Source organism: Lutra lutra, chromosome 16, assembly GCF_902655055.1.
Source record: "Lutra lutra chromosome 16, mLutLut1.2, whole genome shotgun sequence".
Classification (NCBI taxonomy): domain Eukaryota; kingdom Metazoa; phylum Chordata; class Mammalia; order Carnivora; family Mustelidae; genus Lutra; species Lutra lutra.
This window is the reverse complement of record NC_062293.1, coordinates 57,121,814-57,146,671: the sequence shown is the minus strand read 5'-3', so window position 1 is coordinate 57,146,671 and position 24,858 is coordinate 57,121,814. Positions and strand designations below refer to the sequence as shown.

The 24,858-nt window shown below is 54.7% G+C and overlaps 1 protein-coding gene across 6 annotated transcripts in view; it reads right to left on the bottom strand.

Moving 5' to 3' along the window:
• GAS7 (growth arrest specific 7) overlaps positions 1–24,858 on the bottom strand; it is a 199,355-nt gene that overhangs the window by 5,711 nt on the left and 168,786 nt on the right. For all 6 annotated transcript variants that reach the window (XM_047707653.1, XM_047707655.1, XM_047707659.1 and 3 more), the window contains 6 exons: positions 21,171–21,260; positions 18,147–18,262; positions 15,639–15,713; positions 10,551–10,629; positions 5,023–5,151; positions 4,559–4,682 (listed from right to left, as the gene is read on the bottom strand). In XM_047707653.1, the coding sequence (XP_047563609.1) occupies positions 4,559–4,682; positions 5,023–5,151; positions 10,551–10,629; positions 15,639–15,713; positions 18,147–18,262; positions 21,171–21,260 (613 nt within the window). The remainder of the gene's footprint in view (positions 1–4,558; positions 4,683–5,022; positions 5,152–10,550; positions 10,630–15,638; positions 15,714–18,146; positions 18,263–21,170; positions 21,261–24,858) is intronic.

Here is a 24,858-nt window from a genome sequence, read left to right as displayed (position 1 = left end):
ACTCTGTCCTGTCCTCACCATGGCTGCCCTGCCCCATCTGTGCCCCATGCCTTCTCCTCTCCCTGGGTTGCGGAGGCCACTGGGAAGCGGAGGAAGGGGGAACAGAGCGAAGGAAAGGGGAAACCCCTGTATCATGAGTGTCCATCAGAGCTTGACCCCAGATACCAAGAATCCAGGATGAAGGTTTCTCAGTATGTGTGTTTGTGGGGGGAGTGCTCCTAGGAACCCCCCAATCCTACCATGAACCCAAGAAATCCTTCCCTCTCTAAAGATGGCACTTTCATTTGACACTGGAGAGTCTTTCTCAGTTAAAATGTGTTATAAGCAACTTAGAAGGAGTCAAGCATTAAAGAAGAGTCTGGAAGTTGCACGTGTGTGCATACGTGTGCCGGAATGTAATTCCAAAACACAGAACAATGTGTCTGACGGTCTGCGGCTCACTCACACACATGGGTACACTACACGCCAAGCCCAGGACAGTGGCCACTTTGGGCGACAGGGGATAGGTGGGAGGGAGTGAGCTCTTCCCACCACATTTAATTTCACAAAAGAGAGATGTGAAACCCACTGAACTCTTCAGTCTTGACGGCTGGTCCGCTATTTTCCAGAAGGCAGGTACACATGAAACATCTCGTAATTAGGAAGAAAACAAACTGTACAACAGGTGCAAGTGTGACCGCCGCGTGCCAGCCCCAAGAACCTTGGTTTTCTGATTGTCACGGGGTTCCAGAGACGGGGGGGAGTCACGGTCTGTGTTCTCAATGGGCAAAACTCAGGAGCCAGCCCCAAGCTAACGGATTCGCTCTAAACCTAGTAATTGCCGCGGATTCAAAGTTATACTTCTAAGCACATCCCTTGGGGTTCACGTGTATCCTGAAATGGAAGTGAAAGAAATCAGGGAGACGCACGTCCATGTGACCCAGGGCCCAGCTCAGCAGCCCCCTCCGACGAACCACCCCGCTCGCTGGGAGATGAGCCTGAGGAACAGAACCCAACCATGGGGTCCTGATCCATCACCAGTGAATGGGTCCCTGACCTCAAGAAGGACTGACTTGGAGAGAAGAGAGTACATACGTCACTGCAAACACATTCCGACCAGGAGCCCATGAGCCCAGGCATGACCAACGGCGGTGGGGGGCGGTCAGCATGTCCCTCTACAAACCTACAATACTCAAACCCCCACTGCCCTCTTTATCGACCCTGATCTTGAGAACATGCTTTGGAATCGGGTAGCTGTAGGAGACGGTGTCTTCTGTCTACAAAGCCAGCCCGAGGGTACCCTTCGGAACAGAAGGAATTAGGGTCACGGCTTCTGGACCCGGAATATCTGGGCTGTCCTACCAGCTCCACTGTCTGGTAGCTGTGCGATCGTGGACAAGTCAGTTAACCTGCCTGTGTGCCTCAGGCTCACCACCTACAAAATGGGAGAGCAATGGTACACCTACGGAGTGATGGGAAGATTAAGAAGTCGTGACATATTTAGTGTTTGCTACAGACGCTGGCGGAGTTGGCACAGGAGTAACATGAGCTACGGTGACGGCAATGATGACAAAATGCAATCCAGCCCTGCGAGGACCCAGAGGTGCGCCCTTCCAGAGGCTTTGGGAAAGAGGATGGAGGAGAGGAAAGGGAGGGACAGAGGCAGGGAAAAAGAGCGGGCATCCAGGAACATGGGGACAAGCAGTGTCTTTGGAAGAAGAGATGGTGGGATTCTGGGTCCCAGTGCTCTAGGACTGTCACCATCTGTGAAGGGTACAGAAATACCCCCCACCCCCCGCAGGAAGACTGGGGGCTTGGACGTGGACGCCCTGAGGCAGAGGGCCTGGCGCCTGGCACACAGATAGGGTTTTGGAAAGGTAGAATTTTTCACAGAGATCCAAGGACGAGGATGGGTCACTTCTGTCACAGCGTAACTCCAAACTGTAGAGCTGAGACAACGTGTTACCAGATTAACCCACAATAACCCGATACACAAACAGCAAGACCAGAAACCTCTACTGCTAGGCAGGGTTCTGGCTGGCGGAAACATTAACATTCTTCTGAAATTGGCTGAAACGGACTAGAAAGTGCAAAGAGCGAGATTATGTAGAATGTGAGAGAAATGAAAATAAAAAGCTAATTACCAAGACTATGAGAAGGACAGCAAAATACCTAGGGTACGAGAGAAATGAAAACACACACAAAAAAATAAAAACTTGAGGACCAAGGCCAAAAGCAGTGGTGTGAGTTCAAAGAAATACCTGGCGGTTCAAATATGCATGTGTTTACTTCTTAAACCTGGAGCCAAAGAAAAAATGCGATCGGAAATATATATATTGAAAAAGTTCTTTCTAAATCACAAAACCCAGAACTTATAATAAGAGGAAAAGACCAGGGGTGCCTGGGTGGCTCAGTGGGTTAAAGCCTCTGCCTTCGGCTGAGGTCATGATCCCAGGGTCCTGGGATCGAGCCCTACGTCCGGCTCTCTGCTCGGCCGGGAGCCTGCTTCCTCCTCTCTCTCTGTCTGCCTCTTTGCCTACTTGTGATCTCTATCTGTCAAATGAATAAATTAAAAAAAAAAAAAGACCATTCTACCAAAAATTTCGAGAAGAAAACAAGCCAGGTCGGGGAGGGCATGGAGAGAAAAGAAAGGAATATAAAGAAAAAAAAAAAAAAGATAAACGGCAACCTTGGAAAAATATTTGCAATTCAAACCGCAAGAGGTTAATTTTCCTGACCTATCATTCATCGTTGCCAATCCATCCGTCAGAATAAAAGAAACACGGGAGAGGATGGGAGTTCATCGGTTCGGTTCACAGAAAAAAGTCACAGATGACACAGAGAAGTTGATTTTCGAAAAGCTCAAATTCACTCAAAAAGGAATGTACATCGCCAACAAAACAGTGGTTCTCACCAGACAGCTCGGATGGCGGAGTCTGGTCTCACGCAGTGCAGACCAGAGCTTAGGGGACGGGCATCCCTTACACGCCCACAGTGGACACACCTCTCCAGAGAGCAGTTTGGAACCAGCCACGTAAACAAACCAAACGCTCTGACCCGGAAACTCACATCCACGCTCTCTACCTCCATGGACTGAGACTCACAGACACGCAGCTACAGTGACAACATCGTTGAACACCCACCGACCATCTCAAAGTCCTAGAAGAGTCCATCACGGGAAACATGGAAAAAAAAAATTGGGGGTCTGATCTCAGAGCACAAGAACATCATTCGACCACTGAGAAAGTCTTACGTACGGGATCAGATGGGTAAATAAACATACAAGTGACAGAACTATCTCGAAGCTACATCGGTAAAAATATAAGTTCGGGACATAGACGAGAAGCTGATCTAATGAGTCTACATTTAAATATTAAGAAAACATTTTTAAGAATTCAGACATGAGGAAGTGTTGATGGTGATTATCCTCTAATGGATAAGATTTTATATTAAGTGCTGGTTACCATTTTTATTTTTGGCCAAGTGGCGACCTAATTTTATTTTTAAAATAATGAAATAAGTTGAACGAATTGAAATAGGCTCTCCCCTGGGGCGCCTGGGTGGCTCAGCGGGTTAAGCCGCTGCCTTCGGCTCAGGTCATGATCTCAGGGTCCTGGGATCGAGCCCCACATCGGGCTCTCTGCTCAGCAGAGAACCTGCTTCCTCCTCTCTCTCTGCCTGCCTCTCTGCCTGCTTGTGATCTCTGTCAAATAAATAAATAAAAAATCTTAAAAAAAAAAAAAAAAGAAATAGGCTCTCCCCGTCCCGGGTTTGCCTTCCCAATCCCCAGTTAAGTATATTACGCCTTCTATTTCTGGATCCGGTCCGGTTATCACCACCAGGTTAAGATCTTTGTCCATCAAATGTCGAGTCTACACTACACTGCTCTGTGACTATTTCTACACCACTGTGTCGTCCCGTCCAGACGGCAGCTGCTCCGTCCTGTAATCAGTTTAACTGTGCCAGAGCACCAGAAACTCAGGTGAGAAGGGAGACCATCTGATCCGAACCCTAACGACAGCACGCGCTTTAATCCCAGAAAGCCATAAACAGCATTGTCCTGGCGTGACCTTCAACTTGGACGTCCTGAAGAAATACAGACTAAGTCTTTCTTGCTTTTTTTTTTTTTTTTTTTTTTAACTGGTTCTAACAGGCCGTCCTCCCCCTCCTTGTGCATCGGCTAGTTTTTGCCACAAGGTGGAAACAGAAACCAACTCACTGGAGGGAAATCTTTGCAGGAGACTCTGAAATCCGGTTCTTTTGTGGGACAAAATGTAGGACTCTGTGGCGGGGGCAGGGATCACCCTGATCACCACAGGGCAGCCCTGGAGCCTCACTCGCTGGGGACATGGCATGGCTGGGTGGACAGGAGGCGTGAGTTCTGGGCACGGGGAGGAGTTTCTCCACCTCCTGACCCGAGCTCCACATAAGTAGGGCCTGGACACAGCGCCACAGCCCCCAACCCCAGCCTGGTCCTGGGACGCACCTTGTGGGCACCCCACCTGCCAGCCCCCCCTTCCTGCGCCTCCGAGGCCCTGGGGGAGGGGCAGAGGGGCGGGGCGCCCACGGCCACACTCACCAGCCTGCGTGGACTTCCTCCGTGCCTTCTTGATGTCCTCCTCCGTCTTGTTGCTCAGCTTGATCTCCAGCTGCTGGGTCTTCATCTCCAGGTCTCTCTGCCGCTCCGTGAGGGCCTTCCGGGCCTGGGGTCCGATGACACAGGGAAGCTGCTCACGGGGCTCTGAGCCGGGACGGCCCCGTGGGTTCCCCGGCCCCGCCTCCCCTTTGCTGGGGAAGGGTCCTCTCTTCTCCCCGTGTTCGTGGACATTTTCCCCAGCAGTGCTGAGCAGATGACGGCACCTGCCACCCCATTCTGGGGCCAGAGGGGCCCTTCTATGGCCGCAGCGGGCAGGGGCTGGACACGCCCCCGTCCCACACCCCACCCTGAAGCTGGAGGCTAGCATACCCCCCCATCCCCACCCCCAACCCACCACCCGGGGACAAAGGCCTCTGCCACCAGGCTGGGCCCCCCCAGGCCCCCACCTTCTCCACCGCAGCATAGCGGCTGGCCAGCTGCTTGCGGAGGTCGGCGATGTGGTGGTCACACTTCTTCATGTCCTTCTTGAAATTCTCTCGGAAGTTCATCAGGGGTTTCTCCACCTCGCTGTGCAGCTGTTGAGGACAGTGGGGTGTGGGGGGGACACGCTTAGGACCCCAGGGCATCAGCGGTGCAGGAGGGAAGATGCAAGGAGCCATGCATCAGGTCTTGGGTTGGGGGGTCGCCTTAGCTGGCTAGACCCCAGGATTCACACCAACAGACCGACGGCTTAGTGTCCAAGCCTTTCCGACCCCTTTGCTGGCGGCCTCCTGCCCCTCCGGGCACCCACGGCTTCTCACGGGACTTTGCTCAGGTCCTGAGCCGATGCTGCTGACTTCCCAAACTGGGATTTTTCTGGGGGCAGAAGCCAAGCCACCAACTCCTCATCCCCAAGCACGGAGCACAGTGACTGCCACGTGCAGGCCATTTAATGAGATGAGCTTGGGTCAGTTCTGTTTGCTCAATGTCTGCTATGAGCCAGGTGCCTGAGGCGACAAGGATGGTCTGGACACGGCTCAGAGCTAGAGGAAGCTGTGGTGGGAACCCCGCACAAGGCTGGGAGGAACTCACTTCTCCAGCCCACGTGGAGACAGGTGTACCTTCCCTCCGGGCGGAGGGACCCGGCCTCCTACTCCTGAGAGCCAGAGAGGGGCTGGGTTCTCAAGCACTTTCTCTTCTCCCTATTCCACTCCCTTTGTAAGGAGAGCTTTTCCAGATCATTGTGGACCTGCTGTGGTCAGAGCCAGGGGAGCAGCCCAGAGCCTAGGCGACAGGCTCTCAGACTCAGCCTCCCAGAACCCCCCAACTAACCCCCCGGAGCCCCCAACTCAGCTCCCGGAGCCCCCAACTCAGCATCCCAGAGCCCTCTGACTCAGATTTCCAGAGTACCTCGGCTCAGATTCCTAGAGTGCCTCGGCTCAGCCTCCCGAAGGCCCCCGACTTGGCCTCCTACGGCCCTCTTCCAGCTTTCCAGGGTCCCTCGCCCTGCACCTGTTCCTGAAGCACCTCTGGGAGGCTCAGCTGAGCTTCCCTGAACACAGGACCTCCCAACACGGGTTCTACTGCTTCTCTCTCTTCCTCCTCACCAGACTCTTGTCACACTCCCTTTTTCTCCAGAGCCCCCAGGACTTCCGTGTTTGTAGCCCTAAACCACCAAATACACGTGACTAGGAGTTCCGAGAGGGCAGAGACCTGCGGGCTTTGTCCCGCTGTGTCCATAGCATCTGGTTGGAGCTGGCGCGGGGCGGGTGCCCCTTTACTACCTGCGAGAATGACACAACCTTCAGTGCCCGATGCCTGGGAGAGAAGTGGACGCCTTTGTTGATGACCTTCAAAGGCTAAAAAGAGCACAAGCCAACCAAACACCGCGCCCCCCATGTAAATGCCTCATTTTTCTGAGCCCCCAGAAGTGGCCTTGCCTAGGAAGATAGCCCCACCTGCTGGCAGCCTGGGGGACATTACACACTTGGGAGCTGCCCAGCACTCTCAGGTCACTTTCCCATATAGATCAGGTATTGGCGGAGAAGTGGCCTCACTTAGTTGCCGTGGACACCTGCTCCTGATTTTTTTTGGGGGGGGGCGACTGATGAGGCTGAACTCAGCCTGTTGTTTTGGTAACTCGGGGGTCGCTTTCCAAGGGCCTAGGAAGTGAATTGATTTCCAGAATTCCATGTGCCCAAGAGCTACCCAGAGGGTCAACATTCAGGATTCCTGGGTCCCAGCCCCAGGTCCTGCAGTCTGGGGAAGGGCCCCAGAACCTGCCAATACACCAAAATGTGTCCCCCAGATTCCAAACTGACTTCCTGGAAACGTAATGCCACTTGTGGTCACAGGCATGCCATCCCATAGAAACCCACGGATTCTCCTATATTTTTAAGTGTGCTTTCAAAACACTAATTGTTTCTTTAAGAACGCTGGCTGGGGGTCTGTCCCTACTTGTTCTTTATGTCTGAGCACCTTAGTCTGCCCAGGGCCAGAAGGCCTTCCCGGACGCTTGCCCTCATGACCTCCTGAGCTGGCCTGAGAGTTGTGTGAAATCAGCTTAGTGGGGAGGATAGGGTCAGGGCTGGCTTTTGGATTAGAAAGAGAGAGCACCGGAGTGCATTTTAGGCAGAAGGACAAGGGCGGCTTTGGGAAGCGTCTGTCTTGGCGATGCACGTGTGTGCGTATCTGTATGTGGCTATCTGGGCGTGGGCGCCTGCATGTTGTGGCTGCCTGTGGGAAATGTGTGACTGGGGGTCCCAGTCAAATAAGCTTCAAGCCACTGATCTGGTCCAAATTCTTCATTTCACACATGGAGAAAAAAAAAAAAAAAAAAAAAGGAAGCCGAGAGATGCTAAGACTCGTCCCCAGGTCCCAAAGCTTGTTAGGGAAAGCCCCAACATAGAACCCAACGTCTCTTGACTCCCACTGTCCCCCTAAAATGTCCCGTCTGCACGCATGGTCTCTCCTGCCGGATTAGACTTCTCTTCCATCAGAAAGAATTTTCCCATTTTTCCCTTCCTCGCCTGAAGCCAGGTATCACTTCCTTTGTATATGGCAATCTTGTTTTGTTAAGAGCTTTGTTGCCAGGAGCGGTGGCTGGAACCGGGAGACAAGCACGGCCTGAAAGACTGGCCCTGACAAAATTGAGTTTCCTCAAAGAGCACTCATCCCGCACCCTCCGCCCCTCCCCCAGCAAGGAACATTCGGAATTTCAACGAGCCCTCTGGAAGCAGATGCTAAAATGGGTTTCGGGCATATTGGAGCCCTATGATCCACGGCAGAGGGATAAACCCTTGGAGCCCCTTTGCCTTCAAGGAACCACTGTCCTCCCACGGGGCTGCTATCTGGTTCCTTAAGGCCACCAACACTGACGGACAGGCTGGGGGCAGCAGACGTCTCAACGGACATCTGGTTTCCGTGAACATTGGTCCCAAGTCCCCCTCCCCACCCCCCATCGGCAGCATGTTGAAGTCCCCTGTGCCTTAAATGCCACCAGTCTGCCCAGAGAAAAGGTCCGGGGGGGGGGGGCAAGTGGCTGATTGACTAAGTCTCGCCCTTTGCTTCCCCCGGAGCAGAGCTGGAGGCTGTGTGACCATGAGCCTCAGTGGAGCCTTGATTTGCACCCCCCCTCATTTGTGATATGCAGATGCTGACTGGCAAGATGGTGGATAAAACCAAGGCCAAGGAGTGATTCCCTGCACAGAACCCTCTAGAACGCTTACCCACTGGGATACTCTAATACAACAAACGTGTATTTTGGCCTTTGTCCCCGGCTCCCAGACAGAACTCCTGAAAGCGCTGAAACTCTCCTGAGCGGTTTGGGGCGAGGGGCATCTTTTGAGCTAGTATCTGGTCTCTGAGACAAAACTCCTAAATCCCTTGGCTTTTCCTGGATGAGAGAAGCATCATTCGTTCTAATGAAGTAACCTTGGTGGTCTCCCGGAAAGCTTCAGGATGGGGGTTGGGTCACCGGAAAGCCCAAGCCACGATTAGAAGCTTCAAACCTCCCACCCCTCCTCCAACCCCTGGGGAGGGAAGGGGACCCAGAGGTGGAGTTAATAAGCGATTATCCCCACGGGATAAAAATTCTACAAAAATCTATAAATCATCGGGTTTGGAGAGCTTTGAGGTTGGTGAGTTGGTCAAGTCCATGGGGACAGAAGCTCCTAAGCTCAGGGCTCTTCCAGACCTCACCCTGCGTACCCTGTCACCTGGCTGTTCATCCGTATCCTTCATGATGTCCTTTAATACAGAATAAACCGGTAACCTAAGTACAGGTCTCCTTGAGTTCCAGGGGCCATTCGGCAAATTATCAAACGTGCGGAGGGTGTTGTGGGAGGCCCTGATGCACAGCTACATCAGACAAAAGTGTGGGCCACCTCAGAATCCACTACTCGCAACAGACACCCTGTGGGACAGAACCGCTCCCCACTGGGATCTGAGCTGGAGAGCATTTTGCCACCTGCTGAGCACCCTGGAAACAATCAAGACCGGAGGGTCCTGCTGATGAACACCGGGTGTGCCAGGGTTCCTGGGGACCCAGCAGGTAACCTTGCCGAGGCTGGATTCAGCTCTCCTGCACACAGGCAGCTTCCCCGAGCCATCTCCCCCAGCAGCGGAGACCCCCCCTGGGGTCGGGACGCGAGAAGGGAGGCCTGAAGGGAACACTTCCCCGTCGGCAGCTTGAAAATAACTACTTTGTGCAAGGCAGGAAAAAAGACCTCGTTTGACTGGTAAAAATTTCCCACCAAGGGCTTCGTGGCCGGGTTAGGGTGCCACTGTGAGCCCAGAAAGTCTCACTCATGGCTGAGTCATGGGTCAACCCAATCTTGGGGAGCTAACATCCTTCTGAAGCAGGGGGCTTCTAACAGCAATGTTTTCTCCTCACCCCCCAGATCTTTATAAAGCCCCTTCGTGGGTCCCAATCATGTGAGCCCTTCATTGTGCCCTCTCTGTGCAAGGGGACCATCCCCGGGTGGGGTGGTAAGATGTGTACAAAGCCGGAGTCCTGTCCTCCAACAGCGCACTTCCCATGGGGACCTCCAAACTCAGAATGGTGATTCTTATGAGGAAAGCTCTGGAGAACAGATGGAACCATGAATGCAGAGTGTGGGAGTCAGGGAGGAGCAGCCAGCTGCTTTTGGGAGATGCTACCTTCCTACGGTAGTAAAGGAGGCAGTGTGCCCTTCAATTTTAAAACGGGAGCTCAGAGTTTAAGTGCTTTGCCCGAGCACCTTGTCGGGCTGCTGTGTCTGGCTGGGGGCAGTGGAAAGAGCGTGAACCCCAAGAAGCAAAGGTCCCCGAGAATGGTACTACCCTAAGGTGCTACTCTCTCTTCCTTTAAAAGGCGACCATGCTCGTGGTCGCCCCATCAGTCATTCACACTTTAGTATGAATTATTTCCTTTAGACACTGGGTTTATTTTTTCCCCTGAAGAGTAGATGAGAGCCTGAGATGGAATTTGGTGATTCAGAGTGAACAGGACAGAAACCCCACTGTCCTCAAGGTCTGGGGCACAGTCTAGTCTCTCCTGACAGCATGAAGAAACAGAACATGCCCAGCAAAGGAGAGTGAGGGTCCCCTGAGGGACTGAGGGGTACCCACCCTCACCTCACAGAGCTGAACGCTAAACTTGGAGGAATTCTCTGAGCTGGTTGCTAAAGATGGCCATCATTAAAAATGCAATGATCTGCACTTAGCAAATTATATTAAAAACAAAGGTAATAAGTATTTATAACTACTAACCCTTATCAACCTTTTACGACTCTCTGAGATGCTGATGGACATTTATGCCTCCTGATGCTACCGTCTGGGGACAGTGGGTACCCTGGCTGATGGTTGCTTTTGTGCCTCTGGTTCCCCGCACCAGAAATCCACACCATGGACCACAGAAAGGGGCCGGCGGGACACACTGGAGAGAACACGGCGAGCCCCTCAGCAGTACATGGCTGCACAGAACCAACCCAGAGAGGCCGCAGGGCCACCTTACCTTGGCAGAGAACTTGAGATGGACTTCCGCCTCATCTGCGAGGCTCTTCTTCACCTGGGCCCACGCTTCTCCCAGGGACCTACAACACAAGGGAGAACATCAGACCCGGATCAGAGATCTCAGCACCCCCCCACTGGGGGTTGGATAGCGGATCTCCTTGTGAGCCAGCCCAAACCAAGCTGAGGGGCAGGTGCTAGCAGAGACTGGGGAAACATCTGGAAACTCAGAGAAGCCGGGGAGAGGCAAGAAGAAGATGGGGTACAGCTGCAGGCGGGGGGCCTGGACACCTGTGTATTACTGTCACTGTGTCTTCCTGGGGCCCACCCCTGGCTCCTAGATGGACGGTGCAAATGCTTGTTGGTCTACCCAGGAAGAAGGCCAGCCGCCTTTTCAGGGAGAAGCCGTCTGCAAACAGAAGGGGCCACGCAGGGATGCCTGGGTGGCTCAGTTGTTTAAGTGTCTGGTTTTGGCTCAGATTGTGATCCTGGGGTCCTGGGGTCCTGGGATGGAGTCCTGTGCCAGGCTCTCTGCTCAGATAGGAGCCTGCATCTCCCTCTCCCTCTGCCATTCCCCTCCCGGCCCCCACCTGTGCTCTCTGGCTCTGTCAAATAAATAAATAAAATCTTTAAAAAAAAAAAAAAAAGTGCCGCAACAGCCCTTCCTGCAGATAAGCCTCCAGTGGCCAGACTTCCAAGGGGGAGCGGAGACAGACCCCCAGGCTGCCTCTCACAGACACCCACACAGCAGGAAAGGCCGTCCATCCTCCTCCACAGAGGCGGGGCTCCTGCCAGTCCTGGATCTGGGCTGGGAGCTCTGGTGCTGCCCACACCTTCCTGGAGGAGGACAGAGTCCTGAAAGCTAATCACTTTCTACTCCAAGGAGACGTCTCAGACAGAAGCGATCTCCCGAAATCCCCAGGGCTTTCACAAGCGGCCCTGGTGCCCTTCACGACTTGGAACCCTTGAGCCTCGATTTGCTTCCAGCAATACCCATGGGTCCTGGCTCCAGACCTCTTCCCCCAGCCAGTAAACCCAGGCTGACCCTGCAGGTGCCTCCATTTCATCAAAAAGCCACTTGCCCCCCGAGAATCCATAAAACGTGAGTGGGGTGGCAAAGCTGATGTAAAAAGGCAGCATGGGCCTCCAGCGGGGCCACCAGCAGCTGAGAACTGCCCAACAGAACAAAACAAGTCTCTGTGGCCACTGGCCCAGCCTGTCTGGTTGTGGTGCTGGCTCATGGGAAAGGAAAGGACTGAGCAATTCTTTCTAGGAGTCTGGCAGCAGAGAAAGGTCCCCTGGGGTGGTCCTGGCTGGGGATCCCTGGGGAGCTCACTGGAGAGTGGGAGTGAGGAATGGGGTGCTCCAAGCTGGTTTGCAAGGGCCTGAGCTTCTGGAAGCTGGGCGGCTTGGCCCCTCCCCTGATTTGGCAGATGGGTGGGTGGGGAAGGAGGGGGGAAGGAGGGGTAAGAAAAGGAAAGGGGGGGGAAGGAACAGTCATGGGGGTCATGCCGATAGAAGAACAGGATACCAGGTCCAGAGACAGACACCCAGATACAGGCAAGTTACGTGTAACAAAGGGGCCAAGCAGCTCTGTGAGGGACGGAGGATGGTCTCAGCAAATGGGCAGAGACAACTGTATATCCACAGGGCAAAAAAGAGAACTCTCGACCCTCACCCGATGCCCTACATGTGGATTATGTCAAGATGGATCACAGACCTAGAGCGAGAGCTGGGCGCCATGCAAAAGCAGGCCTGGGAGGAATGGGAACTCAAAAGAAGGCAGACAGAGAGGGTCTATCCCTGCAGCCGAGCTACCCACGAGCCTACAAGGGAGAGCTCAGAAGCCAGAAGGGCCCTGGGTGGTCCAGAGTCTGAGCCTACTGTCATCAGGGAACGAGTTCCATAAAATCCTGCCCCAGGACTGCCTTAGGAGCCTTAGAATGTCACCTGGGCGAGGCTGTGGGGAAGGGGCAAGCCCAGTGTCAGGCTCTGGTCAAGGTCCTGCCCCCCCCACCCAGGCTGGGCATTCACAGGTGGGCGGACACTGCTGCAAACGCCCAGAACTCCGCCGTCCACCTGCCCCCTCAACGCCAGAATTCCAGGCCCCCTGGAATTCAGGAGGAAAAAAAAAAAAAGCAATTTAGAGATTCTCTCACTTGAAGACAGATTTTTTTCATCTGGTGAGAGGTTAATGAAAGAAATAAAACCTGACATATATTTCCATCGCAATGCAGTCTGAGGCATGCCCAATGGAAACGCACGCCACTGTCACCATTACCAACGAGAAAAGACCCAAATCCCATTTCCTTCCCACACAGGCGAGAAAGACGGGAGACGGAATAAATGACCAGCGCACAGACCCTGCGGAATCGGACCTGGGCGCAGCGCCTGATGCCCGCCCCTCCCCCACCAGCATCTTCCTGGACTGCCCCAGGGTTCTGGGCTCCGGCACCCCGCTCATGTCCAAAGCTGTGTGTCAGTGCCAAACAGCACTGCTGCACATTGTGGTGGGGAGGGGAACTCCACGTGTTCACCCCTCATACACACACTCCGCTGGGAGGCGTGTGTGTGTGCAGCCGCGACGGCAGGGGATGCGTTCATGACCATGTTGCAGGGGCACGGCGTGCATGCAGGCGAGTGGGAGTGTGCTGCGCGGTCCATGTCTGTAAGGGCATGTGTGTGCACGGCGTGGCGGCGCAGGCCTGGCGTGTGCAGCGGGGAGCATATGCTGAGCCCTCTGGCAGGTTGCAGTGTCCTTGGCAGTGGCCCAGGCCGAGGAGGTGGAAGCCGGAAGCCCCGAGAGCAGCACTGCATTTGCAGGGCAGGGGATATCTAAGAAAGCCTCCATGCCAGGGTGGAGGGGGGACACCTCCCATGACCCCCTCTACTGCCCCCACCCTCGCTTCCTACCCCCATCTCAGGGCCCAGTGGGCGGGGTGGAAGGGGGCCACCGGGGGTGGGCTCATTTCTGCAGAGGAGCCCCTTGGGCCTGCAGGGGCCGCCCTGTGGCCCACTGTGTCGGTGGCAAACCACACGGAGACGGCCTCTCGGCTGCACAGCGAGCCCACGCAGAGAGGCCAGAATGAAAACCACATGGGGCTGGCACAGCCAGTCCCCTGAAGGCTTCAAGGTGTGCGGGCGGCCCTCTGATGACCACAGCCACCCAGGACAGGACGACCTCCGTCCTCGGGGCTCACTTCCCCTTGCAGGAGGGGTTCCAGCACAGCCGGCCCCAGAGCGAGGTAGGCACTGGGGAGAAGAACTGGCGGGGCCTTTCAGCTCTCCCCTCCCGAGCCCAGTTGCCTTTATGATGGAGGCAAAAATCCACCTTAGGTGAAACTAATTGTTTTAAAGAGGGTGATCCAAGAGCACCAGGTATACTCACTATACTGTGCAACTCTCACCTCTACCCTGGCCCAAAACATTTGTATTCCCGTTATGGAGCCCCCAAATCCATATGCTGAAGACCCACACCCCAAATTCATGTTTGTGCCCCCCCCAAAGTCACATGTTGAAGCCCTAAGCCCCATACCCCAGTGTAGCCCCCAAATTCATATGTTGAAGCCCTCAAGCCCCCACCCCAAATCCCACGTTTGTGTCCTCCCCAAAGCCACATGTTGAAGCCCTAAGCCCCCACTCCAAATTCATGTTTGTGTTCCCCCCAAACCCATATGTTGAAGCCCTAAGCTCTATAACCCAGTGTGGCTCCTCAAATTCGTATATTGAAACCCTAAGCCCCCACCCCAAATTCAAATGGTGGTGTCCCCGCCAAAGCCACCCAGTGTGGCTGTTACTTGGAGACGGGGCCTCTAAGGAAGTAATTAAGGTCAAATGTGGTCAAAGGGGAGGGGCCTCTGATTCAATGGGATTCCTGTCCTTACAAGAAGAGACTCCAGGGAGCCTGTTCTCTCTCCACAGGGAGGGAAAACCATAGGGAGAAGGCGGCCACCTGCAACTCAAGAGGAGGGCTCATGCCAGACCCCAACCCTGCTGGCACCGTGATCTTGGACCTCCCAGCCTCCAGAACCAGGATAAATTACATTTGTGTCATGGAAGCCACCGATCTGTAGGATTCTGTTACAGGAGCCCAAGCAGATGAATATGCACCCCCAAAAGGAAACCCCAAACCTGTGAAGCTGTTACCCTCCATTCCCCGCTCCCTGGGCAACCACCCACCTCATTCCACCTCCATGGCTTTGCCTATCTGCACATTTCATATAAATGGAATCCCATCACATGCACTCTTTTCATCCCACGTCTTTCACTTAGGATGTTTCTAAGCTTCATCCACACGGTAGCCTGGGTCAGGGCTGTTTCCCTTCTTACGGTGAAATAATACTGCATCACATATCCAGTGTGCATGGACACCATTTGTTCATCGGTCCGTCCCTTAATGGACCTCTGGATTGTTTGCACGTTTTGGCAATCATGGATCATGCTGTTATGAACACGTGGGTACATGTATTTTGTCTGAGTATCTGTTTTCAATTCTTCTGGGTCTGAACCTACGAGCAGAATTGCTGGGTCGTACGGTAATCCTGGTTTGTGTTCCTAGGCACTGCCAAAGTGTTTTCCATGGTGGAAAACACCATTTTACATTCCCAGGGCAGGCTGCAAGTCTTTGTCAAGAGATGAGCAGAGAAGCCTTAAGTCTTCCACCGCTAGGGACCCCTCTGTGGTTGGGAGGGTGGGACTGAGCCTCCCCCAGCCCAGGCTTGACCCAAGGAGGTCTGGACCACTGTAGCTGGAGAGGGAGGGGAGCCTGGGCTTCGGGCTCACGGGAGAGAATTCTAAACGAGGGCCTGGGTCTAGAATCCTCTCTCACCCGGTGTCTCACCAGCCTGCCCTCAGAGAGAGGGGTGCTGGGGTGAGTGTCTGGCAGGATAGCGTCCAGCTAACAGGGCAGAGGGGGTGGGAGGCCCTTGTCCACTAGAGAGAAGTTAATGTGGAATTTGCCCCCTCGGAGCCAGGTCTAGGCAAACTTCCCCATTTCAGTGGGACCGCGCAGGGATCAGGGATTGATGAGGAAAAATTCCCCCCTTCCTGTTGGTGGTTCCTCTCCATTCCCATCACCGTCCTCCCCACTCACCCTTCCTCCTGCGCAGCCAAGGAGTTCTGAGAGAGCTTAGCTAGGTTTTTTGCATATTCCTCTTCGATCTTTATCCTGCAAAGCGAGAAAACCCAACAGGTCAGCTCTCCAGTGCCAGACTGGGCAACCACCCACCTCATTCTGGCTCCGTGGGTCTGACCTGCAGTCCTAGAGCTTACTGACTGCAGATAGAAACCCACTAGACCACAGGCTCTGAGAGGTCAAGGCCCTTAAAAAAATCTTCATTGGCTGGACGAACTTGCGCAAATCTCTATCTCCTCATCTATAAAAAAAGATGTTTCTATCTGTCTCCTGGGCCACGAAGAAGTGCTCCCGTTCACACGGCTCTTAGCCCAGGGCTGCACACAGGAGGCCCTTAGATCAATGATGTAACTCATGATGGACCAACAGGGACCCCAGGGCTGTCTCCCTCCAGGCCCCAGAACCTGGGACCTAGGACCTCCTAAGTGGTAGCAGCCCCTGGGAAGCAGGAGCACCACCTCCCCGCTGTGGCCTCCCAGCGCCCCTCCTCCCCCTCCTGCCTCCAGCTGTCAAGCCTGCAAGGGCACAAGTATTTCCATGGAAACCAGGCAGTGCCCAGAGCTGGGGCTGATCCCATTTCCCTAGAGAGGGAAGTCACCTTGGATTTCACTTCCAACAGGGGGGCCCTTGACACACTTTCCAGGCAACTCTCTCGGGAGCGTTCTGTCTTAACTGGCCCGTGGTGTTCGAGTGTTGTCAAAGGCAATGCTCACCGCCTGACTGCTCCTCTGGGCTGCACTGGGACACCCGGGGCCACCCTTCCGAAGCCCCGAGCCCCGTCACTCAGCAAACGGGGAAGCCCCAGAGACACTCCGAGGGCCTCAGCACCTGCTCCTGGCTGGCGGCTTCGGAAGCTGAAGGCCCACAGGTGTGGTGATATGGAACGGGGGTCCTCACCGAGCCCCCTGCCATCATTCTGAGTAAGATTTTCTGCCTTGCCCCGAGAGACCCACAGCCACATTCCCTCTCTCACGGCTCTGCCCTCCCCACCACCTCTGGCCGGGTTCCGGGGCCCGCTGGAGTCTCTCTCCTACTCTGTCACTCCCTTGCCATCACTCTGCCCTCCCCAGGGTGACGCCGGTGGCCAGCATGCAAGCTCCAGCCCGTGGCCAACACATCTCTCTCCTAGCTTCACATCTCCAAACCACCTCGATGCCAACCACACCGGCCAGGCACGCCTTCCCCTCCAAGCCCTGCCCAGCTGTCCTATGCCAGGGCCTCGGCAAGTCCCCAAGCCCAGCACACTCCACCTCCACTCTCGCCTCTCCTGGCTCAGGAGGGCCTCCCAAGAAAAGTCTGCATTGTTCACGGAAGGCCAGCATGTTCTGTAATGGCAGGTTCCATTTATTTGCTCACAGGACATGTCAGGGCGTGTGTGTTCACACTCCACTTCATTCCCTGCCGGCGTAACGGCTCATAAAAGAGAGATTTGATGATACAAACAGAAAACAGGCCTCCTAAGGAAAAGAGGTGCTTTAAAATGCCAAAGAGTTATTATTACATTAGTGTTATCATTAAATAGCTTTCTTAAATACGTTGCCATTTGCTGTAAGTATGTCCAGCGTGCCCTGGAAACTCCGGGTGGCAAGTCATGTGTATGTGCGTGTGCACACGTGGGGTGTGTGTCTGCACGTGTGTGCACGTGTGTGCTGGTAAGTGTGTACTTTATAGGATCTCAGACCTTGGAGGGACTAACAGGCAGGAAGGTAGAGAAGGAATTTTTTCTCCTTATACTTTTTCCTGTTTCTATCAGGCTGGATTGGTTTCCTCTTTTACATTCGGACAAACCTTCCTTCAGCAAAACCATTATTGTAACCCCTGTGCTGGTCACAATGACCTCACCTGACACTTCCATCTCACAGGAGCTCCCTGGATGCAGGGATGGGGGAGTGGGTTCTAGAAGCCCAGGTCTGGGACACAGTTTGGGTTCAAAGATGAATTACAAGACAACATTCTCCTTTTTTTGTTATGACAGGGACAGGGCTTCCAATGAGGGCCACACAGGAAAGTCAAGGAGCTAAGCAGTCTGTGTGGGGAGACAGTAGAGAGTGGTGGAGACTGCAGCAAACCAGACCTCCGGCTCCCTCTCCGGGGCGTTGCCATCTGGCTCTGGCCCATTGTTGTGTGAGCCGTGCTTGCCAGACTTTCGGCCTTCTCAAGACAAGCCAACTGGCCAGCTTGTAAGGTAAGATCTACCCATTAAAAAACAAAAAATGTTGGTCCAAACCTTAAACCTATCAGAGGTCTTAGCAACACATCTGCAGGTTAGATCTGTCCCAAGAGTCACAGCTGGTGCCCTGGGTCTCAGGTTCCCCATGGCACGAGGCAGGCCCAGTGCTGGGCGGCCAGTGCTCATCCCAGCCGCTCCCTGATCTCAGGCTCAGCTGCTCCCCGACCTCAGGCTCAGAGGGGCCAAGGGGCGCTGTCTGTGGCCATGGGAGCTGGGGTGGGGGGCGTGGGCCTCACCTCTCCCGGATGAATTCTGACATTTCCTTCTGCATCTGCTTGCCCTTCAGTTGCTTCTGAAGCAGGAGCTCAAACCCAGCCACCGTGCCATTGCCCTGGGGGTCCTTCTTATCAGCCTAGAAGGGACACAGAAGCACAAGACATTAGGTGACAGGGGTGTCCAGAGCGGCAGGGAATGGAGCATGGGGAAAGCCGTCCCCAAAGGGACCCGGGTGCCCCTGGAGACGGGACCTCAGCCCAAGAGGGAGGCTGTGCCCACTGTCCCACCTTGTGTCTCTCCTGCTGCCCCCACCCCCACCGTCACAGGCACACTCAGACTTGAGCCCTGCAGCTGCTGCCCCTCCCCCACACCCATGACCTTCGATTCTCCCAACCTGGGAAAGAAGAGGAAGAAGGGGGAGTGGCCAGGAACAGCAGCTCCCATTGGCCAACACCTACTGCTTCCCTCCAGGTAGCTGCTGAGGCTGGCAGGAAGCTCCAGGGAGTCTTGGTGGCCTGACACTCAGCTGGGGCAGTCTGTGGCCTGAGGGTCAAGTGACCCTCACCGTAAGCCCTCTGGTCTCCTGTCAGCCCCCTGTACTGGCCAGGCAGTGGCACTCTCTCACATTCGTACCAGATCACAGGGGCTTCCGGGAGAGACCCAACTGAAGGGAGGCCGGAGCTCTGGAAAAGGGCAGGGTGCCAGGGTTGACATCCGAGCTGGGAAGCCTCGGGCGAGCTCTCCCCTCTGTCCAAGCCTGAGTGGCTTCATCTGTGAAGCTGGGGAATACTGGTGCCCGCCTCCAGAGGTCATTTCGGGATAAGTGACCTCTGGAAACGGCTTGGCACAGTGTTCGCCGGACACTAAACGCTCGGTAAGTGCTATCTAATATCCGTCCACTTTTAAGTAAGTTGGGATTCGGGGAAGATGGCCAAGTCAATGAAATGAGAGCTCAGTACTGGGTCCATTTTGCAAGCAAATACTCTCAAAATTTCAAAACTAAATGTTTTCTTTTGTTTTGCTTGCACTTTCCTCAAGGACACCTGAATACTTCTTTCTTGCCTGCCCCTCCCCGCAACGTCCTGCCTCCTGCCCAGAAGCCCCTAGGTTCACCCTTCCCTGCAGGACATCATCTCGGCTCTGAGACTTCTCAGGTACCCCACCTAAAGCCGTGGTCTGCCCCATTACAGCCCTTCCCCATCAGGAATGCAGAGTCAGATGTTTTGGTACTTAATGGAAGGGGTTAAAAAGGCATCTTTTGATATCAGCAGGTGCATCAGTGAGGACACTGTCCCAGGGTCCAAAAGACCTAGTCCTTGTCTCTGCTCAGCCTCCGGGTGACCCAGTCAGGCCTTCCCAATCCTAGGTTGTATCCCCCGCCCACCCTCCCCTCTTTGCAATAGGACTGAGTTGCATCTCTAAGACCCCTTCCAGAGCAGTTTTAGAAAAAGGGAATTCTGGAAAGGGGTGGGTGATGCATGGAGAGAAATCCACTTCCTATCATCAAGCATTTAAAAAGTTTATGGACATCCTCCCACCAACCCCCTCCCCCCACCCCAACGTGGGATCCCCTTTCCTCAGCTGTCCTGACACAAAACCCGCTGGGCCATACTGCTAATACCTCCTGGGACGGGGAGATCACTATCCCACAGGACACACCAAGTCATGGGGCAGCTACTCCGGACAATTAAAAGCTTCTCCAAGTACTTTTAAGCTTAGTACATTTCATTGTTCCCAGGGCTACCCAACAGCTCCACGTGAAACCCCATGCGTGCTGATCTCCAGCTCTTGTAGTGGGCACTCCCAGGGCTCCAGCTAGTCTCCCCTGAATGCCCCCCTTCCTGCGCCCCTCGTTAGGGACGACGTCTCTAAACTCAGCCACTTCTCTGTAGCTGCCACCATCCCTCTGTGAGTCCCGCACCTGCGACTGACGTCCACCAAGCCCCCTCGTAGCCCTTCCTGCACGCTGCTTCTAAACCACATCACATCTTATTCCAACAGCTTCCGCCTGCAAACAGAAGGAAACCCAGCATGCTCCCGGAACCTATAGAGTCTCGTACACTCTGACCTCCGCGGCCCCACAGAGCCCTCCTCACAGTGTTTGCAGCCCCTGTCCGCACAGATCGCCCTGAGATCTGAAAGAAACACGGCAGGAGGCGGGGGGCGGTGAGCAACAGGAATTGCCGGGCATCTCTGAGAGCCCAAGTGACTTGTCAACGGAACACAGCACTTCTGTCCGGTGCTTGGCTGGCAAATCTAAAAACGGGAAAGCAATCCGTCCCGCACAGTGAGGAAACAAACAGCTTTTATTTTGTTTATTTATTGTTCCTTGGGGTCCCTGCAAAAGTTGTGTTTTGGGGATTTTTTTTTCCTCCTAAAGTGTACAATTTGCTGGCTTTTAATATGTTCACAAGGCTGAGCAACCGTCAGCACTATGTGAATCCAGAAGGAGGCAATCGCACTTTGAAAGTCATTGCAGACTTAAAATGTGCACGCCGAGGGCTATTCCTCCAGTTTCCGAGCAGGCGGGCCGTGCATTTGTCAAAAGATACCTATTTAATTGTGCGAAAATACACCTAAGATAAAACGTATCATCTTTTTTTTGCAAGTAGGCTCCATGCCAGCCTGGAGCCCAACACGGGGCTTGAACTCACAACCCTGAGATCGAGATCTGAGTGGAGACCAAGAGTCAGACGCTTCACCAACGGAGCTGCCCGGGCGCCTCCACTCAAGTCGGCTCTAGTCTCCTGACCTTACCAAGCAGCGGGGAAGTAACCCTCCTATTTATCTGACTTCAGTCCGGGGTTTCCGTGTTGTCCTGAACGCATGCAAACCCTGTCGATTCTCTGAGATTTATGGAACAATCTGGACTCCAAAGAGGGTCTTAAATTTCTCCCTTGGATGCTCAATCTACCAGCCGGTATTGACAGGAGCGGACCCTCTCTTTTGAGCTCCAGACCCTTCATGCCCCTTCTGGGTGTCCTCCAGAGGTGGGAGGAGGGGATGGTGGTGTCACACAATGGGGGAAACTGAGGCACGCTTACCCAGAAATAGTCACAATAGCTCCACTCGGTCGGTTTCAGCAGCTGTTGCTCTGGCATCGTGTCTGGGTGAGGGAACGTCACGCAGTTTATCTGCAGGGCACAAACAGGAAAGAAAATGCCTCGTCTAGAAGGCTGGGAGCTGCCAGGAAGGCTCTGCCCCCGGAACACAGCATTGCCGAGGTCTCCCGTCAGCGCCAGCTTGAGAGAATGTGCCCTGAAGGTTAGGGATGTTCCAGGGGCTCACATTTCAAGTGAGGGGCAACAGCACCCACCCCCACCCCAATGGGGCCGGAACTGGTCCCAGTGCTCTGAAGGGCAGTGTAATAGGACTTCTCAAACCCACAAACCAGGAACTGCAATTCGGAAAAGGGCGCTCTGCGGACGTATCTGCGTGCGTGTGTGCAATGACACGCTCACACAGCCTTTCAGACCATCTGTAGCAGAAAAACACAGCCCCAGGAGCAGGGGAGTGGCTAAACAGAGCACAGGACGGTGGCGGGGCGGGGGTGGGGTGGGGAGGGGTGCACCTCTTGGGGTTTGCATGGATAGCCGAAGACATCGGGAGAAAGTCTAGGTCCTATGACTCAACGGGAGGAAAAAAGTCAAGATATCAAATAGTATTTAGAGTCGCTACCATTTGTGGAGGGGGGGAGGAAGAAAAAATATGGACACATTTGGTTATTTATGTATAGAATCCTAGAAGCTGAGGACATCCCCGGCTTCCAGAGACAGGAAGTAGGCAGCGGAGAGGTTACCGTGTGCATTTTAATCACTGTATGTATTCTACAGACAAAGAGTTGAAAGCGATCACGAAGGACGGGTGCTTGGGGCTGGCCCTCGCCCAGGAGAGGGCAGTGCAGACATTCCTGGGGCCTGTCTCAGACCTTCCTCCCCGAGCATGTCCCCGACATCCTGGCTTTCCCCGCCAGGTGGAAACGGTTTTGCCACTTCTGTTGCTGATGTCGCTTCAAGCCCGGGATCTGCTTCTGGGGAGCCCGTTCAGGGAGTTTTTTTGTGGGAGCTGCAGAACCTTGGGGAGCCCACACCTGCTGATGTGGGAGGAACGGTGCAGAAAGCCCTGGGGTTCTGGACAGAGACCACAAACTCCAATGCGAGGCAGCCATGCAAATGGGCGAGGGGCTGCCTGTGTAGAAGCCGCAGTTTGGGTGGGGGTGACCGGCCTCCGCTCTGGGAAGGGGCAGGGGCTTCGAGATCCTTCTAACGAGCAGATTCCTCTTGGCTCCTGCAAACTGTTGGCAAGCCGGCAGGAGGAGCCCGGTGGGTTGCCAGTCGGGTGACACGACCCAAGAGGGGCTGCAAATCGGGATGATTGCGTGAAGCGTCTCCAGGTTTAAAGGTTGGCACGTAATTCAAAGTTAATGGGAATAACGGCGAGGACGTCAACAACAGCAGCGTGTCAGGCAAAGAAACTTCTCTGCAAGCTAAGTCAGGCCCACAGGCCCCCAGCCTTGACCTCGGGGTTCAGGGGCTCACGGGTTGCTGAGTACATGTCGCATGGGCATCGTCCCACATCCTGCCCCGGCTGCCAGGGGCCGGGGTCTCTCTTATGGTCCCAGCCAAGGACAGGAGTGCCCTCCTCTGGGTTACACACACCTGGTGGAAGGGCCGAGATGCCCCGTCCGGAGGGAAGCGTGGCGCGGCAGGAAAGACCAGGGGCAGGAAGGACCCAGAGAACCCTGGAGAGGGGGAGCATGGAATTTCCCCAAGGTCAAGGAGGGAGGCCCCAGGGTGGGGAATTTCCTCCTGGTGCCTTCCGGTGGGGGAGGGCCAGCCTCTCCATGATGCCCAGCATCAGGCAACCATCTCCCCAAACCCTCTTTTCAGGCTGACACCCTCAAGGGGTGCCCAGAAGGGAGTCTCCCACTAAGGCTTTGACAATCATGGAAACAAGGGCCAGATTCCAAAGGTTCGCATATTCCTTATTTCACCGGCTGGTTATTCTCTTTCTACAAATACCTGCGATCACAGGACACCCTTGTGTTGCTTAATAATGGGGTCTGTGCAAATTTCAATGAAATCCAATAACAGATCAACAGAGACATTAGATCGGGTGTTAAGCATCATGGAACTAGGGGGACAGAGGTACTTAGAAGTGGACACAAATGTCTTTTAGAGCACCCTCTTGGCGGCTAGAGGTGAGGGAGATGGGGAGGGTGAGGTCTCATCCCTGTCATTGCTTTTACCACTCTGTGGGGACACCGGTCCTTGGACGGACTGGCCAGGGGCCCCAGGGTGCCTGTCCCCACCTCTCCCAGCTCTGGTTTGGGGATGTCTGCTCCTGGCTGGCCCACAGGAATAAATCACCCCAATGCTCCTCTGAGCCCTGCACCCCTGCCAGCCCCCTGGGGGGAGGCAGTCGTAACCACTGGGAATCCCTGGGGAGCCCGTCCTCAAGGACCCTACCAGGAGACTTGCACGCATTCCCGTGTCATCGGTCATCGTCCCGGCCGTCAGTCACGTTGCTACCTGTCCACTGACCACGTGCAAACGTTTCTCATGTGCCCCTCGAGATGCTAGATCTTTCCAGCACTTAGCACACATACATTTGTAATTACGTTTCTCACGGCCGTTTAATCAGCCAGACCATCTGTTCCACAAGGGGAGGGAGACCCTTTCCCTGCTGCTTCCCTCATCCCTGGCAAACGGAGGCCCCTGGGGCAGCTCAGTAAGCATTTCTGGTGCAGGCCAGAGGTGGACGGAACAGTCTCTGTACTCGGTGACTTTACAGCCTCGCGAGGAAGCCAACAAGTACGTAAGAGATTGCACGGCTCTGGGATAAATCTACCACTGGTGATAAGCCTCCCTCGATATGCAGGACCACTGCCCACAACGGAGAGGCTCCCACCCAAAAGAACATGTAGAGAAGACTTTCCCCATGGAAACTTCCCAGGCGTGGAGTCCCGTGCCTCCTGGGGAGCCACTTTCCAGGTTAACACCACCTCCGGGACAAAGCCTGCCCTCCTCCCAAGGCCTCCTGGGCACAGCGAGAGCCTGGATGGCATCCTCCTCCCCACAAACATGGAGGACATGCTCAGGAACTGCCTTCTACTCCAAGAAGAGCTGAAAATGTGCCAGCCGTTGCCCTAACTGCTATCCCCGCCAGGCAGATGCCATTATTAGCTCCGTGCTACAGAGGAGCAAACAAAGGCACAGAGAGGTTAAGTAACTTCTCCAAGATCACACAGCCTGTGTGTCGCGGCAGAGCCCATGTCTGAAGTCAGGCAATGCAGCTGTTTTTAGCTCTCGTCATGCTACCTTCCACACACCCCACCCACGGCAGGGGCTCGGGTAGGAAGGGGTGCTCGACAGGGAGCAGGAGAGGGGTATGGAGAGGGAGAGGAGCAGTTCTGGGGGGGGTGACCCCCACCCTCACTCCTCTGAGGCTACCGTCATCCACCAGTAGCATCTTCACGCTGACACCGTTTTCTCCAACCCGCCGATAAATCATGGTCCCTTGCCCAGCTACCTGGTAGCTAGCTCTGTGTTTGCTTCTGGAGGGAGGCTGATGTGCGAGGGTGTGCAAGATTGGAACTCAGAGCCAGGGTCTGTGCAAGCAGAAAAGACCCCAAGGGCTCACCTCCAGCCCACCAGCCCCCCCTCCCCCCGCCCACCAGGGATCCAGGGCATCCGATGGGCCACACGAGGAAGCGGGGGCCGAGGATGATGG